The 17,093-nt window shown below is 35.4% G+C and overlaps 1 protein-coding gene across 15 annotated transcripts in view; it reads right to left on the bottom strand.

Annotated features, from left to right (window-relative positions):
* AHI1 (Abelson helper integration site 1) overlaps positions 1-17,093 on the bottom strand; it is a 220,548-nt gene that overhangs the window by 169,417 nt on the left and 34,038 nt on the right. For all 15 annotated transcript variants that reach the window (XR_011485574.1, XR_011485577.1, XR_011485575.1 and 12 more), the window contains 5 exons: positions 14,501-14,682; positions 7,229-7,442; positions 5,782-5,974; positions 4,202-4,297; positions 21-206 (listed from right to left, as the gene is read on the bottom strand). Coding sequence is in view for 10 of the 15 variants with exons in the window: in XM_070461310.1 (XP_070317411.1) it covers positions 21-206; positions 4,202-4,297; positions 5,782-5,974; positions 7,229-7,442; positions 14,501-14,682 (871 nt within the window). In the remaining 5 variants the exon portion in view is untranslated. The remainder of the gene's footprint in view (positions 1-20; positions 207-4,201; positions 4,298-5,781; positions 5,975-7,228; positions 7,443-14,500; positions 14,683-17,093) is intronic.

Raw genomic sequence — 17,093 nt, 5'->3', positions numbered from 1 at the left:
TGCATGTGCTATTAACTTACACATTCTGGAACTTTCAATCCTCTTACAGTTACATACAATGTTGATGGATAATGATTTCTTGGACATTTTGACCACCACTCAAAAACCTCAACGACATTTGACTGGGATCGAGGCTTAGTAGGTGGGTAATACAGTTGCAAGCGAAGTTTTGAATTGATGTTTACATTTCCATTGGCTCCTAGAAGCTTAAAATGAGAATTCAAATGAAATGTTACCTTCATTGAAAAGATGCCCAATAAAGCAACAGTAGACAGTCAAAAATTCATTTTGAAAAGATTAACATGGCATGCTGAAATTCCTCATATTTGTAAAGAAAAGAAAAGAACACTGACACAGTTGGTTAAGCACAGTTTCAGGTCATTTTGACAAGGTAATCCAAGTGACATCCTAAGAGCTATCTTTTCCTCTATACAACTTCAGACCATTGGTAAAGCATTAACATTACTGTGGCAGGTGTTACTTTGTACAAATAAAGTGATCAACACACATCTGTCTGTAATAATACCAACAAAGATTAAAATACATATTATTTAAACACAGAAACAAATTTCCCATTTGTTCAACATCAGTATTTTAAGTGGTAAAATTTCATAGTTAAACTTCCAAAAAGTCAAAATTATTCTAAAAGAGAGCTCCATATTATGTTTTTAAAATGTTTTGGTCCACCTTCTTAAAAAGGTCTATTCAATTTAAAAAACTATTAAGACAACATATGTTTAAGCTAAATAAGTGGACACTCTTAAGAGAAAAATTATCTCACCAACTCAAAATTAGGTTCTCTTTCACTAGACTGTGACTGTTAAGTAGAAAATACCTCTGTTAACCTTTGTGTCCTTTACAAATTAGTAGAGACAGTTGAGAGCTTCTGCAGCAGTTCAGGCAGAACATGGAGGTGGAAAACTATAGAGTAGGAAGGACAGGGTACAGGGAACATTTAATAACTGTTGCTCATCATGCAACTTGGTAAGTAAACAGGGAAGAGCTAAGAAAGATGCTTAACATAGAACTTTCTGTGATGACGGGCACGCTCTCAACTTGGGCCATGCAATACAGTGTCCCTAGTCACTACGGCTGCCGAGCACTTGAAGTGGGGCTAGTGCAACTGTGGAAATCAAATTTTAATTACATTTGATTTTAGCTCATTAATTTGAATTCAAACAGCTACATACGACTTGTAGCTACCAAAACAGATAGGGCAGCTCTAAGGCTGGGAGACTGGGCAGATGGTGGTGCTACCAAATGAAGCAGCAGATAGGGAAGAAGTAAGAGATTTAGGGAGGATGTTCAGTTTGGCAGAGTCAGATAGCTATGGGTCACCCAAGCTGAAATGTCTGAATTTTGAAGCATACGCAGAAAAGTGGGTCTAAGAAAAGTGGATTAAAGATGAAATCATGAGCAGGACTGATATTAAAGAGATAGGTGGAAGATCAAGAAGGAAACCGAAGAAACAGGATAAAGAAAATCAGGAAAAAACGGTGTCAAGAAAAACCAAAGTATCAAGAGCTTCAAGAGCATGGAATTACACACATAAGTATGACTGGTAAAGAACTAGAAAATGTTCAATAATTTGGCAAACAGAAGCTTTATTAGCTGAGGCAAAACCCAGATTTGCACTGTGTTCAGGAACAAGGTGTCAACAAAGAAACAAAAGTTAGCAAAAATACATTTCGATCTTTTCCCCATCCCTGTAGGAGAGGATGTAAAGTCAATGGAGGTTGTAAGCTGAGGGGTGACATTATGAAATAGAGGGATAAAAAAACAGTTTCAAACTGAGCAATTGAGGTGTTCAGTCATTAAATATTAAGCACTCATGATTCCTTTCATAAACTGTACTATCTGCCTAAAGCTTATCACAAGGTAATAACATAATTTTTAGAAGGTTATTTATTCCCCAGATTCTAAATCATACTTTCCATAAGTTGTTTTAGTATTCACTAGCCAATTTAGTTTACACAAGTATGTTGCTTAGTATGAGTAAACAACTAAGATTCAGCCAAATCCTGCCATTATGATTACAAAACATCTAATGTGAAGTGTGAATAAATAAGGCTTTATCATTTTGTAGTTTAACAGATGAGTCATATACATGTGCTTAGAGAATCAAAAATGCCTCTACCTGAGAATTAGGATAAAGTCTCATTTATATCTGGACAAAGTTCTTTGGGGTTCATCTGGACCACTATGATAACTTCACAATTATCTAGGACATTCCTAGAACCAATGGTACAGGTATTAAAACATGTGCATTGTAATCTGATTCATGTCACTTTCTCGAAGATGAGTTTTTTTTAAGTCAGTTTCCATATATTTATTAATTCCCTCAGTAGATACTCATGAGCACTTCCTGTGTGCCATTCATATGCAGGGAATGATATTACAGAGAATTTCAAGAGTAATATATTAAATGCAAAGCGAATTGGTAAAATACAGACCAAAATATGTTCAACAAATTGGCCAAAAAGAATTGCCAGTGACTTGGAAACTTACAGTCTAATGAAAGATATATACGTTTATAACAGAGGATGCACATACAATGATGTACCCTTTACCTCTGATTGCATTAATAAGTAAATAAAAATCTCTATAACACTTAAAAGATAAAAATGTTGTGAAATACACTGTTTCCCAAGTGCAACTGACAGTAAACATGGCAGCTCTGCACAGACCGTAGCATAAAAGTAATGAAAGCAGTTTCTAGTAAGACCACAAGGTGGCAATGTTCATTCACTCTGTGAACAGGACTCTTTTTGGTCTTTTGTTTTTATTTGATTCAGTATGAGATGGGGTCTAGAAAAAGGTATAAAAGGTTATAGAAGGGAGATTTTAGAAGGTACAATGGACTGAGAGATTCTAAAACCACTCTAGAATTAATGACTTCCTCACCACAGTCAATCTGCTGCCATTCAGCAAGCAGACTGCACTTCTCCTAAAGCCTCTAAACTTCAGCCTGGATTAAGTGTCTCACCTGGGTTTTCACAGCATCTGCTCCATAGCACATAATCATACAGGCAATATGCTTACATAGACACTGAACTGGAGGGCCAGGACAATGTCTAATTTATCCACAAATACCCTATATTTAACAGAGTGCCTGGCATTTCACAGATACTTAGTAAATATTTGTTGAATTAATGGACGCACAAATGGAAAAATTTTATAAGATAATACAAAACAGGTTAATTACTCAAGACTTCTCAGAACTCAAATTTATGTTCGAAATCAGGAATTAAAAAATTATGAAATTAAAATTTACCCTTTTTAAACATCAATCCATCCACATATTTCATCTTTGTTGATTTTATACCTAGACTACAGCAAGAATTTTCTACTTTGATTTCCAGTACTTACATTTCTGACCTAATTCATTCTCTACCCAGCAAAGTAGGCTTTATAAAAAATAAATCAGATTATTTCACCCTTTTGTTTAAAATCGTTAAATGGCTTCCCATTACTCTTTAAAGTCTATAATGGTGGCTAGTTGCTACACCGGCTTGGGCTCAAAGACCCTGTGTAATCAAGGCACTGTCTACCTCAGCAAGCTCTTCAGGCACCGTTTTCTCCCTCAACTCTGTCCTTCATTCTCAGTGGCCTTCTTTCGGTTAACAAGGTATTCCTTGCTCCTTCCAACATCAGGGTCTTTGCACACTCTGCATCCAACCTAGAACTCTCTCTTCCTCATTCCTGCCATCCAGCTCATGATCAGGTTCAATGTCCTTTCTGTAGGAGACCTTTACCTGATACCACAGATGCTTTCATCATCTTGATAGTATTCATAAAAACTATAATAAATGCTAAGCTCTATGATCAACTGCTTTATGCATGTTTTTCTTGCTAGAATATGAAGGCCATGAGGTCAAGGAGTTTATCTTCTTTGTTCACGGAATAGAACAGTGGCTGGAACATAGTAAGGGTTCAATAAATAATTTGTTGAGTTGAATAAATGCAGGCAGGGCTGTGTGTGTCTTTTTTTAATGCTGGGTCCTCAGAGCATAAAGTGTATCTGGCACACATTTAAGCACTGAACAAATATCTAAGAATCTGGATGAGCATCATTTGAGTTTGAATTAATACCTCTTCACCACAGCAACCTTACCTCGTTATCCTAACTCCTTATATGACACAAAACTGAGTTGAAAAAAAAAAAAATAACCCATAACATTTGAAGATCTGAAAAACATACCTTGAGAAATGCCCAGGCGATTTTCCGGAAGCCACATTCTTGGTTTTGAATTTCAGAGTTACTCTTAATTTCTTCCATGCTTAAGAAATCAAGAATCTGTAAGTAAGCATAAAAAATTATTTCACAGTATATTAGGTTATCTAAAATTTAATATTTTCTAATATTACTAAAATTTTAAAAACCCTCACTTAGAAGAAAAATATTTTTATCTCATCTTGCTCACTTTTAACTCATCCAGTTAGTAAGGTCTGTTTCTGATCACTTTACCTTTTACCAATAAATCTTTTAAGATTTATTTAAAACTCAAGACAAAGTATTATCTCAAATATAGTCCTGGCAAAAATATACCAGGCATAGAATTCTTAGGCTTTGCTCATTTTTGAATGTATGAGCACAGACTTCAAAGACTTGTTTGTTTAATAAACTCATGGCCTTATCTGCAGATTCTTCCTGGGATCAACTTCCTAAGTTGGGTATTTTCTCTTTAGATACATGTTTTTATTAGGCTTCTCAAAAGATTTTCTTTCATACCTCCATCTTGTCTGGGTATTAAACTTCATGGATTTCCAACCAACCAGCCACAGAGACAACATATGTTCTAGGTACTTGTCAGAGACTACCACTTTGAACCTACTGGTGCTTATCAAAAGGTCAGTTGAGGTAACAAATCTATAGAAGACTACTTAAAAAATACTACATACTCTAATTTATTCCTATTTCTTATATGCTTAACCTTGTCTTCAATGTAATACATTCCCAGTGAAAAAAACACTGACAGTATAAGAAAAATATATGACAAAGTAAAAACAACTTGTAACCTAGACTCATAGCTGATAAACATTAACATCAAGTTTACAGGTATTTAAATCTTGTTCTATGTATTCCAACACTATTTTGCAAACTATTTTCATTTAATATGTAGTGGCTAGCTCAAGTCAATATATACATATGTATATCATGTAAATATCATAAATTTAATAAAAATCATAATTTATTTAACCAAACCTCTTGTTAACTGAAGAGACCTATTTCCTGGCATGCTGCGATTCATGGGGTTGCAGAGTCGAACACGACTGAGCGACTGAAATGAACTGAATTCCTTAAAATTTCTGCTATTGCAAACAGTGCTTAAATAAATATCCTTACACACATTTTCGAGTACTTGCCATTTATCCTTTAGAAGAAATACCAAAAGTTGGAATAACAGCTTTAAGGACTTCTGATGGATATAATCAAGCTGTCCTCAAATTTTCACAGCACTTTTTTGTATTACAAATCTACTAAAATAATAGTTTGTGTGCCAAGTTTCTTCACCTGTGTCTGACTCTTTGTGACCCCATGGACTGTAGCCTGCCAGGCTCCTCTGTCCATGGGATTCTCTAGGCAAGAATACTGAAGTGGGTTGCCATGTCCTGCTTCAGGGGATCTTCCTGACCCAGGGATTGAACTCTGATCTCTTAAGTCTCCTGCACTAGCAGGCAGGTTCTTTACCACTAGTGCCTGGGAAGCCCCAAAATAAAAACTTAATTATTTGTGCTATTAAAATATTAATTAAAACTTATACTCTATTCAATTCATACCTCAAAGAACAGGATGACTTTAGGGCTCTCATCAAAATCTTGAAGCAAATAGGGAAAGTTTTCATTAAATATAATTTGTTCTTCCCACTCTGGAAGCCTTGATTTTAACTGTTTAAAATCATACGGCTGGGTCATAATAGGAAGAATATAATCCACATTCTCTTTTTCATAGTAAGATGAAACAGGCCGTTCACTGTTCAAAAAAGATACTGCCATTAACACAGTTCTTTGTAATTTTGAGAAGGTGAGAAAAAAATAAAACTAGAGTGTTCAAGGTGAGATGATCAGAAACAATAAATAGCCATGATACATAAGGAAAAAATATTTTATGTATCTAGAAAGCTACAAATTTTATGAGGCTGAAAAGTAGTAGTATCTTAGTTCATTTTGAATTTACATACTCTCAGTTTCAAAGAATTATTTCATTATTTAAATATAAAGTGAGAGGTATGATCTATCTTTTCACATTAAAGCTAGAATAAAGTAACACCTTCAGAATATTAAATGAGTTTGTGATAAGTTAGTATATTAGATTTAAATAACAAAATGTGAGCACAACAGGACTGTATGTACTTCAAGGTTTGTTATATTTTCTTTCTATGCTCCAAGACAAATGAATAAGTGAATAACCTTTTTGATAATTTTCTTGTTTCCCCTTTCTGCCATTTTTCCAGGCAAATAATATTTTTGAATTCTAGTACAGTCATTTATTACACTTTGTATTTGGGCTTTAAGCATGTATTAGCTACAAAATAAATACTAGGAAAAATTAAATTCAAGACATCTGCCTCACCGGAGGGACAGACAATACATTATATTCAAAAGAAAATATATATGAAAATATGAGGTTAGACAACTAAAGGATTTACAGTGTAACATGAGACGACTTACAATGCAACCTAAATATCATAAATTAGTCATTAAGCTTTGGAGAAACTCTCTCAACTCCCCTCCACTTAAAATTACTCAATTAGCACAGTCACTTCATTTCTTCTATAAGACACATTGATCAATATCAATAGCTGAAGAACACCTACAATTAGTATGAAAACTGAAAGTGAGAGTCACTCAGTCAGTCGTGTCTGACTCTTTGCAACCCCATGGACTATACAGTCCATGGAATTCTCCAGGCCAGAATACCAGAGTGGATAGTCTTTCCCTTTTCCAGGGGAATCCTCCCAACCCAGGGATTGAACCCAGGTCTCCCACATTACAGGCAGATTCTTTACCACCTGAGCCACAAGGGAAGTCCAAGAATACTGGTGTGGATATTCTTTCCCTTCTCCAGTGGATCTTCCTGACCCAGGAATTGAACCTGGGTCTCCTGCACTGTAGGCGGATTCCTGACCAACTGAGCTATCAGGGAATGACTGTTAGTGGCAGTAAAAGTACTTCTACTGTAGACAGTTTCAATTTCAAGGATTGGCTGTACAATTTAAAAAATTACCTATCATCTTTCTTGACATATTGACCAGTATTCTCATCAACCACATGAACTTTAACCATTGGTTGAGAAATCATAAAATCTGACTTAAGTCGATCAGTCCGGTGAATGTAAACTCCCAGGACAAGGTCATCATCAAGCAAACATCTGGGATAAACTGGACTATCACGGCTTGTTATCTCATGAACACCATCACCATCAGTGTCTTCATTATCACCTGAAACCACATGCGTGGAAGAAAATCAATGTTATCAATGTGATAATTAATTGTTCCCCTAACAATATACTCAACAATAAACACTGAATTTACAGATCATTTAATGCTCATGATCCATGCTTAATTATCTCTGTTCACAAAGACACTTCAAGGAAAAACAAAGAAAAAGCCAAACAATAGACTATGCTCTGAGAGTAAATGCTTCATTTACTAATGCATTAAAATAGGGTGAGGTATCTTTCTCTGTTTTCGCTAACAAGGACCAACAACACAGAAAGAAAAAAATGAGAGCCAAAGACAAAAAAGTAATTTTATCTAGGTATTTTCTAAGTAGAACATGTATCACTCAAATCATTTACAATTACAATTTCTGTTTCCAGGTAGAATGCAGCAGCAATGTTGCAGGTCAATGTTTCTGGTAAAAAACAACTTGAAAAAGGCATCAGAAAAGTACAGAAACAACGGACAGTAGATGGACCAGAAGTCCAGAGAAGGAGACTCAATCAGTGGTAAGCTGATAGACTGGCAGGTGTTTCAGTGTCTGGGACATTTTCTGATCAGGATGTGAGGAGAGGACAAAGGCAGAGGTTCACCACTGGGAGAAAGAGTAACCAGAAAAATTTTAGTGGTTGTGCGGGGTTAAGTGATAAAACTGGCATCAAACAGTGGGAGAGGCTAAAGAGGAGTGAAACCTCCCAGTCTTGTTTTAGCAAACAAGGACTCACCAGAGGCAAGGGCCTGAAACAAAGCAGGCCAGGAGGAAGCCCTGGAGGGCATGGTGGTTTTACACCTACGGCCACTTTTCACCTGGGGTCACTTACCAATTCTGGGCATATCTAGAGGTTGAGAATCCAGGCATGGCCCCTACTGGGGGACAGAGAAGCCAGCAGAGATTCTGGTGTTCACATGGAGCTGGAGTGACAAAACTAGGAGACTTGAGGGGCCTCAACCACATGGCCAGTCTCTCCCTCAAGACATTTGCCAAAATTTGAAGTTGCAAGGGGCAGAAGGCTAAAGGACTAAGCTGAAAACCTCTGAAAGGCAAAACTGACTCTCCCCAAGTTCTCAAGGGCTAACAAGGCAAATATCTGCCAGACTCTCAATTTGAAACACCTGGAAGGCCACATCCTAGGAACTGGGCAAATATGAGATAGGGTCTTACCAAAACTACAACACAGATCTGACCTAGATTAGATTAGTTGAAATTAGTTGTCCACTCTGTCTGCCTAAGAGTAGAAAGAGAAAACCCTATCTAGTGGAAGATAAAATCATTCAGCAATGCTGGAATTCTACATACAATGTCCCGCACGTAACAAAAAAGTTACTAGACATAAAAGAGACAAGACTATATGACCAATATCCAAGAGAAAACACACAAGACCCACAGATGATGTATACCGGAGTTAGCACACAGGGACTTTAAATAACTATGATTAATATGCTCAAGAAACAAAGGGAAAGAAGGACAAAGTAATTTTTTAAAATGGAGACTTTCTATAGAGAATTGAAACTGATTTAAAAAAAAACAGGCATTATGGAACTGAAAAATATATTGCCTGAAATTAGGAATTCAATGGATGTATCTAAAAAAGCATATTGGATGGAAAGGAAGGCATGATTAGTGAACCAGAAGAAAAATCATTATAAATATCCAAACCAAAGCATAATGAAAAAAAAAAAAGAACATCAGGGAAAAATCATAAGAAACATGTGGACAAACTCAAAAGAGTTTGTGAAATTATAAATATCTAGAAAAACAGGAGAGGATGATGAAGAAGCCATATTCAAAGCAATAATGAGTAAGAATTTTCCACAAATGATAAATGATATCAATAAGTAAACTCTAAGCAAGGTGACTTCCAACAAAGCTATCTTTAGGCACAGCATGATAAAATACTGAACCAAAGATAAACGGAAAATCTAAAGAGCAGCCAAAGGGGCAAAAAAAGACAATAGACCCTTCAAACGACAGAAATAAGATTACAGTTGGGATTAAAAAATGATGCAACCCAGAAGACAACTGTATTAATACGACTTCCTGCGACCTAAAATTATATATTAGCAAACATGCTTCAAAAATGAAGGTAAAGGCATTTTAACGCAACAAAATTTGAGTGAATTAGCTGGCCTGCACTAAAAGAAAGAATAAACTGAATTCTTAGCGCAGATAAAAAAATGGAAAAAAAAAGGAAAAAGTAAATTTGGGGATGAATATAAATTAATAACAATTGTACAAAATGGTAACTGTAAAATCTGTGAAGTTTAAAATACATGCAGGTCTAAGATACATGGTGAGAAACTAGAAGGCAGGAGGGAGATAGATGCAGAGAACCTACCTGACAAAATTCAAATGGAGTCAAACTACTCTACTGTTTTAGCAGTGTTGGAGAAGTATATTCTCTTAGAGAGTTAGTTTGTATTAGACCATAAGTCAAGAATAAACTTAATGCTCTCAGAGCATCAGCAAAAAAATAAAAAAGTAGAAGAATGTAAAATTGATAAGTTAATAGAAGGAGCAAATCTTTAAAAGTAACCTCAACAACTCAAAAGAAGCCAAGGAGAATAAGGAACATAAAACACTTAGATGGTATAGAAAAACTAACAGTGAGATGATAAACATAAGGGCACAGAAAGATCATAAACAAGAAGATACCCAGGAGTGGGGCACAAGAACACTTCACATTTACTGGGGACCTGTCCCTAAGGAGTGCACTGCCTGAGGGCTGAGATCCCACTTGTGCCGGAGTAGGGGAAGAAAACCAGCGATGGCAAAAAAGAAAGGCATATGGACACAAAGTGACTCAAACAAAGGCTGTGCAAAGCGGCACCGGCAGGGAGCCCTGGGGATGCGGGGGCAGAAGAAAGGAGTGCTGCTGGGCCCCACCTGGACCTGGAGCCCACGGACCAAGCACAGGTCTGAAGGCTGCCCTCCTCAACCAGGCTGGCACCACTTGGGGCAAATTGTGGAAGACAAGGGAGAAATGAGGAAAGGAAAAAGTGTTCTATGCAAACTCAGACCACAATGGAGAGTGAATCATTAGAGACTAAAAAGGACACCGTATATTGATTACTATAGACTGAATGCTTATGTCTCCCCAAAATTCACATGCTAAAATCCTAATCTTCCATGTGATAGTAATAAGAGGCTGGGCCTTTGGAAGATGATTAGATCATAAGGGTAGAGCCTTTATGAATGGGACTAGTACCCTTATAAAACAGAACCAAGCGAGCCCTCTTGCTCCTTCCACATGGAATCTGCAAGCATCCTGATCTTGGACTTCCTGGCCTCCAGAACCATGAGTTATAAATGTTTACAATTTAAGGCATCCAGTCATGGTATTTTGTTATAGCAGCTTGAATGGACCATGACGATGACAAAAGTGTCAATTGGATAGGAAGATAAAATAATCCTAAGCATGTATATACATTCAGTAACAAAACTCCAAAATATACAAAGAGAAAAATGACACAAACAAAAACAGAAATGAAGACTACTAGAAACTTTAACACTCAGCTGATAGAATAAGCGGACCAAAAAAAAAATCAATAAGATGAGAATACAATAAACTTGATCTGACATACACAGGACACCACCATACCCAACAACATCAGAATTCACATTCTTTTCAAGTGCACGTGGCCTATTTACCAAACTCATCATAAGGTGGTCATAAAGAAAGCCTCAATAAATTCAAGAGATTGAAATAATTCACAATATGTTCTCTGAAAACAATGGAAGATAAAACCCAAAACAAAAAGATAACTAGAAAATCACCTGCTGCCTGAAACTAAACAAAACACTCCTAAATAATGAGTGATCAAAGGAGAAATTTAAATGGAAATTAGGAAATACTTTTATGGAATGATAAGAATATAGAACATATCAAAAATTTGTGGGATGCAGATAAAGTAGTGCTTAGATGGTCATTTAATGTATTAGAAGCAAAGGATGACTTAAATCTTATACAATCCTCCTTATAAAGTTAGAAATCAACAGCAAATCAAACCCAAAGAAAGCTATAAAAGGAAATAATATAGACAGAAGAAATCACTAAAATTATATACAAATCTATGCTAGAATAAGAATAAAAGCTAGAGGTTGGTCCTTTAAAAATATTTATAAATTGAAAATCCTGAGACTGATAAAGAAATCAAAGGAAATCCAATTACCATTATCAAGAGGTACCCTTTCAGATGCCATAGACATACAAAATTTGAAAATCCATATTAAATGGACAAATTCCTCAAAAATACAGTCTATCAAGCTGACAGAAGAAACAAAATATGAAGAATCTGATATTTATTAAAGAAACTAAATCTGATTTGAAATTCTTCCCACAAAGAAAATCTTGGCCTAAGAACATTTATTAGCAAATTCTTCCAAACATTTAAGGAAGAAATAACACCAGTTTATACAAATACAGAGAACTGAAAAAGGAAATATTTCCCAATTCTTTTTAAGACCACCAAAACTTTGATGCTAATTCTGGGTATTTCAACAAAAGAGAAGTACAAACAAATCTCTCTCATGAACACAGGTACAAAAATTCTTAACAAAGTATCAGCAAATCAAATCCAGTAATACATTAGGAAAAAAAAAAGCTAATACATCACAACAAAGTAGGTGCCTCCCCCACCTCTGCCAGGAACACAAAAATAGCTTAATAATCAAATAACAATCACATTAATAGAAAAAAGGGTAAAAATTAATATGATTATGTTAGAAGATGCAGAAAAGGCATTTGATAAAATTCAGTATCTATGAATGGTTATGGTTAAAAGGAAAATAAAAACTATTAGCCAATTAGGAATAATCCAATAGGGGTATTTACAAAAAAGTCTATAGCAAAGTCACACTCAGTGGTAAAATAATGGATGCTCTCCCCTAAGGCTGGCAGCTAGAGAAGAGTATTTGTTATTACCACTTCTATTTAACACTATAATCAAATTTCTAGGCAGTGTATCAAGGTAAAAATAAGGAATAAGACATAAGAATAAAAAAAGAAGCAATAAAACTATCATTATTAACAGCAATATTTATTATAAAGCTATTGTATCTAAGACATGGTAGTGATGTTAGTGTAAACCATCTAAGAATGGAGATTAGTGAAACTGACCAACTTACACAGTCACGTTATTCATGATAAAAGTGACACTGAAATGCAGGGGCAAAGATGCTTGCTTCAGTAAATGGTATTAGATCAAGTACATATTCATATATGAGAAAATAATGGGTCTGGACCACTACCTATCCCCATACATAAAAATAAATTCCAGGTAAACTGCAAATCTAAAAGTGAAAACTGAAACAAAAATCTTTTAGAAAATAATATATAGAGAAACACCTTCAGGACTTGGGAAAGATTTCTTATATCACAGAAAGCACTTAAAATCAAAGGGAAAAACATGGAATACATTGGGCTATATAAAATCCTTAAATTTTGTTTTACAAAAGATATCCATACCAGTAGGAGAAAAATAATAAAACCCAGAGAGAGAAGATATTTGTGATATACATATATATGGCAAATATATTCTTATATATATATGAGAAAATTGTTATCTAGTCATATAAAACATTCTCACAATTTAATTAGAAAAAGGCAGACAATTCCATTTCTTAAAAAATTATACAAAAGACTTGAACAAATTTACCATGAAGGAATCCAAGTAGTCAATAAACATGAATAAGATGCTCAACTGCACTAGTTACCATGGAAATCAAATCAAAGTCAAAATGGAATAATCACTAAACACTTATAAGAATGACTAAAATTTTACAATACTGACAATATAAATGTTAGTGAAGATGTAGAGCAATGGAAACTCAAATACTGATAACCAGTGTGTGGAAAATAAGAAGTATCTGTTAAAGTGAAATACATATATACTCTATGGCACAGAAACTCTACTCTAAGAACACGTCCAACAACAACAAAAAAATGTATACACATGCTCATTAAAAAATGTGACCAGAATGTTCATTATAGCTTTACTTATAATCACTTAATAATAGCAACACCTCAAACATTAATCAATAGAATAGGTAATTAATTGTGATATATTCATACAATGGATAACTACATAGCACAAAAACAGGACTGATGATGCATAAGCTCAAGTGCATGCAACAACAGTATAAATCTCACACAAGATAATTTGGAGCAAAAAAAGCCACACACAAAGAGCATAGTATTTATAATTCTAAATATTTATCTTAAAATAGAAAACAGGGAAGGTTAACTGTGTGTTAGATGTCAAAATAGTATGCACTCCTGTAGGACAACGAATTAGAAGGGAGTTTGTGGGGGCTTCTGAGTGCTAATGATCTGGTTCTTGATTTGGATGATGACTTTACAGACATGTCCAGTTTGTGAGAATGAACTAAGTAGTATACATACAATACATACACTTTTATTTTTAAAAAATTAATTACTGGAACCACAAAACACCATCAACTGCATGAATAAGCACCATAAATTCTAAAATTGCCCATTTTTTAATCCCAATTTTTGGCCAATTAAATGGAAATTGAAAAGAAAAAAACCCGAAAATGTAAGAAGCAGAAAAAAGTCAAGAATAAGTAATGAAAAATAAGATAAAAGAAATGAGCAGAAAGGAATGTAGAAAGCAAGAGGTGAAATAAAAAAGCAGGCAGGAAGAAGCTGAATTACGAGAAACTGTGAAGACAGCATGTTTGACAGACTTAATCTGCAATGTTTATTGGCTGTTGACCATTTACAGTTTTCAATGCTGTCTTAATTATTTAGGGGCAATAACATACAGAAGAAATCTGTGTCACAATAGCAACTACAACATTACTAATGATGACTCACGTAAGACTAAGTCACACAGAGATCCACAGATACAAATAAATGAATGTTATAATCTAGACAAATCTAAGCATAAGTATCAAATATTCTGTATTGGATTATGTTTTCAATTATACCATTTGGGACTAGATTTTCTTTAGTTTTAAGGACTAAAAGTCCCTGAATCAAGTTATTTCTACCAAGGCAAAATGTATTTTCATTTTTCATTTAATTTGGATAACAAACCTGTTTTAGCCTTCTTTTTCTTTTTTTTCAGTTTGGATTTTGTGTCATCTTGCATGTTGTCTTCTACATTTTGTTCCTTTGAGCTCATTTCATCATCTTGATGAGTATTTGAAGTAACTGCTTCAACTGGAGATTCTTTCTTTTGTTCACCTTCAACTGGGTCATCAGAGATGATCGATGTACTGCAAATATAATCCAAGTTCAAGCCACTGGAATTGTATCATTATTATCATTACCCTGCAGCAAAGTTAACAGCAAATCGAGGCAAGGGTAATCCTAAAATCAGTATTATTTTCTGCTGGGAGATACATATATTTTCTTACACACTAAAATGGTTAGCTGTCAAACTAAGTATTATGTGTACTAATTTACCCTTGAGTCAAATAAACTCATCTCTAAACTCCTGGGGAAAATGATATGATCAATGGATCTGTTTTTACTTAGGATTGATAAAATCATCCTCACTCTACTTACTGCCAAGTAAATGAATAATGAACAAATCTCTAGATTATTTAAAAGCAAAAAAAAAAAGTGTTCTAATCTTGTTTGTTTGTTTTCAAGAGGCTTCAGATATCCAACTTTTGATTTCTAGGTAAAAATTAATTGCTTGTGTTTTCCAGTGGCTTATGTGCCATTATGTTTTCAGAAGACTATCATTAAAAATAAAATGTGCATCACATAAACTATTAATACTAAATGGTAAAGGCTAGCAGCCTAGAAGCACACTGAGTTGTAAGGAGAAATCAGCTTATTAATGATTGTGACTTACCAAGTAAAAAAGAAATCTATATCTAATAATCAAAAATTGACTTCCAATATATTTAGTCATATTTCAAAAAGGGGGTGAGAAATATACGCAAGACAGAAAGAGACACAGATGTACAGAACAGACTTTTGGACTCTGGGAGAAGGCGAGGGTGGGATGTTCTAAAAGAACAGCATTGAAACAAGTATATTATCAAGGGTGAAACAGATCACCAGCCCAGGTTGGATGCATGAGACAAGTGCTCGGGGCTGGTGCACTGGGAAGACCCAGAGGGATGGGATGGGGAGGGAGATGGGAGGGGGGATCAGGATGGGGAACACATGTAAATCCATGGCTGATTCATGTCAATGTACGGCAAAAACCACTACAATATTGTAAAGTAATTAGCCTCCAACTAATAAAAATAAATGAGGGAAAAAAAAAGAGTAAATCAATATTTCAAAGCAGTCATTCTAGAAAGTCATGTTATTTTATCATATCATCAAATACTGTTATTTAAAGAGAGCAGTTATCCTTTGCATGTCTTTGTCATGTAAAGCATGGTTTTGTTTAATATTCATAAACTGTATGTCTTCCTTGGAGAAATGTCTGTTGAGTTCTTTGGCCCATTTTTTGATTGGGTCATTTATTTTTCTGGAGTTGAGCTGGAGGAGTTGCTTGTATATTTTTGAGATTAATCCTTTGTCTGTTGCTTCATTTGCTATTATTTTCTCCCAATCTGAGGGCTGTCTTTTCACCTTGCTTATAGTTTCCTTTGTTGTGCAAAAGCTTTTAAGTTTCATTAGGTCCCATTTGTTTATTTTTGCTTTTATTTCTGAAATTCTGGGATGTGGGTCATAGAGGATCCTGCTGTGATTTATGTCGGAGAGTGTTTTAGGAAGCTGTGGTACATATACACCATGGAATATTACTCAGCCATTAAAAAGAATTCATTTGAATCAGTTCTAATGAGATGGATGAAACTGGAGCCCATTTTACAGAGCGAAGTAAGCCAGAAAGATAAAGACCATTACAGTATACTAACACATATATATGGACTTTAGAAAGATGGTAACGATAACCCTATATGCAAAACAGAAAAAGAGACTCAGATGTATAGAACAGACTTGTGGACTCTGGGAGAAGGCGAGGGTGGGATGTTTCAAGAGAACAGCATTGAAACATGTATATTATCTAGGGTGAAACAGATAACCAGCCCAGGTTGGGTACATGAGACAAGAGCTCGGGCCTGGTGCACTGGGAAGACCCAGAGGGATCGGGTGGAGAGGGAGGTGGGAGGGGGGACTGGGATGGGGAATACATGTAAATCCATGGCTAATTCATTTCAATGTATAACAAAAACTACTGTAATGATGTAAAGTAATTAGCCTCCAACTAATAAAAATAAATGGAAAAAAAATAAATAAAATTCATAAACTGATCTTTCTAAGAGTGAGTATGACTTACAGTTCATAACAGATATGGTAACTCTGTGAAGAAGTAAGATTTATGGCGTACTGCAGTAAGCAGTCTTTCAGGTGGCCTCCGGTGATCCATGCCTCCTAATACTAACGCTGCTGTTTAGTCACCAAGGCATGTCTGACTCTTTGTGACCCCACGGACTGTAGCCTACCAGGCTCCCCTGTGCGTGGGATTTCTCAGGCAAGAATACTGGAGAGGGTTGCCATTTCCTCCTCCAGAGGATCTTCCTGATCCGGGGATCAAACCTGCGTCTCCTGCGTTGGGAGGTGGACTCCACCACTGAGCCACCAGGGAAGCCCCCTAATGCTCATATCTTCGTGTAATCCTTTCTCTTGACTGTGGACTGACCAAGTGACTGACTTCTAA

This window comes from Odocoileus virginianus, chromosome 34, assembly GCF_023699985.2.
Source record: "Odocoileus virginianus isolate 20LAN1187 ecotype Illinois chromosome 34, Ovbor_1.2, whole genome shotgun sequence".
Classification (NCBI taxonomy): Eukaryota; Metazoa; Chordata; class Mammalia; order Artiodactyla; family Cervidae; genus Odocoileus; species Odocoileus virginianus.
This window is presented reverse-complemented; position numbering and strand designations above follow the sequence as displayed.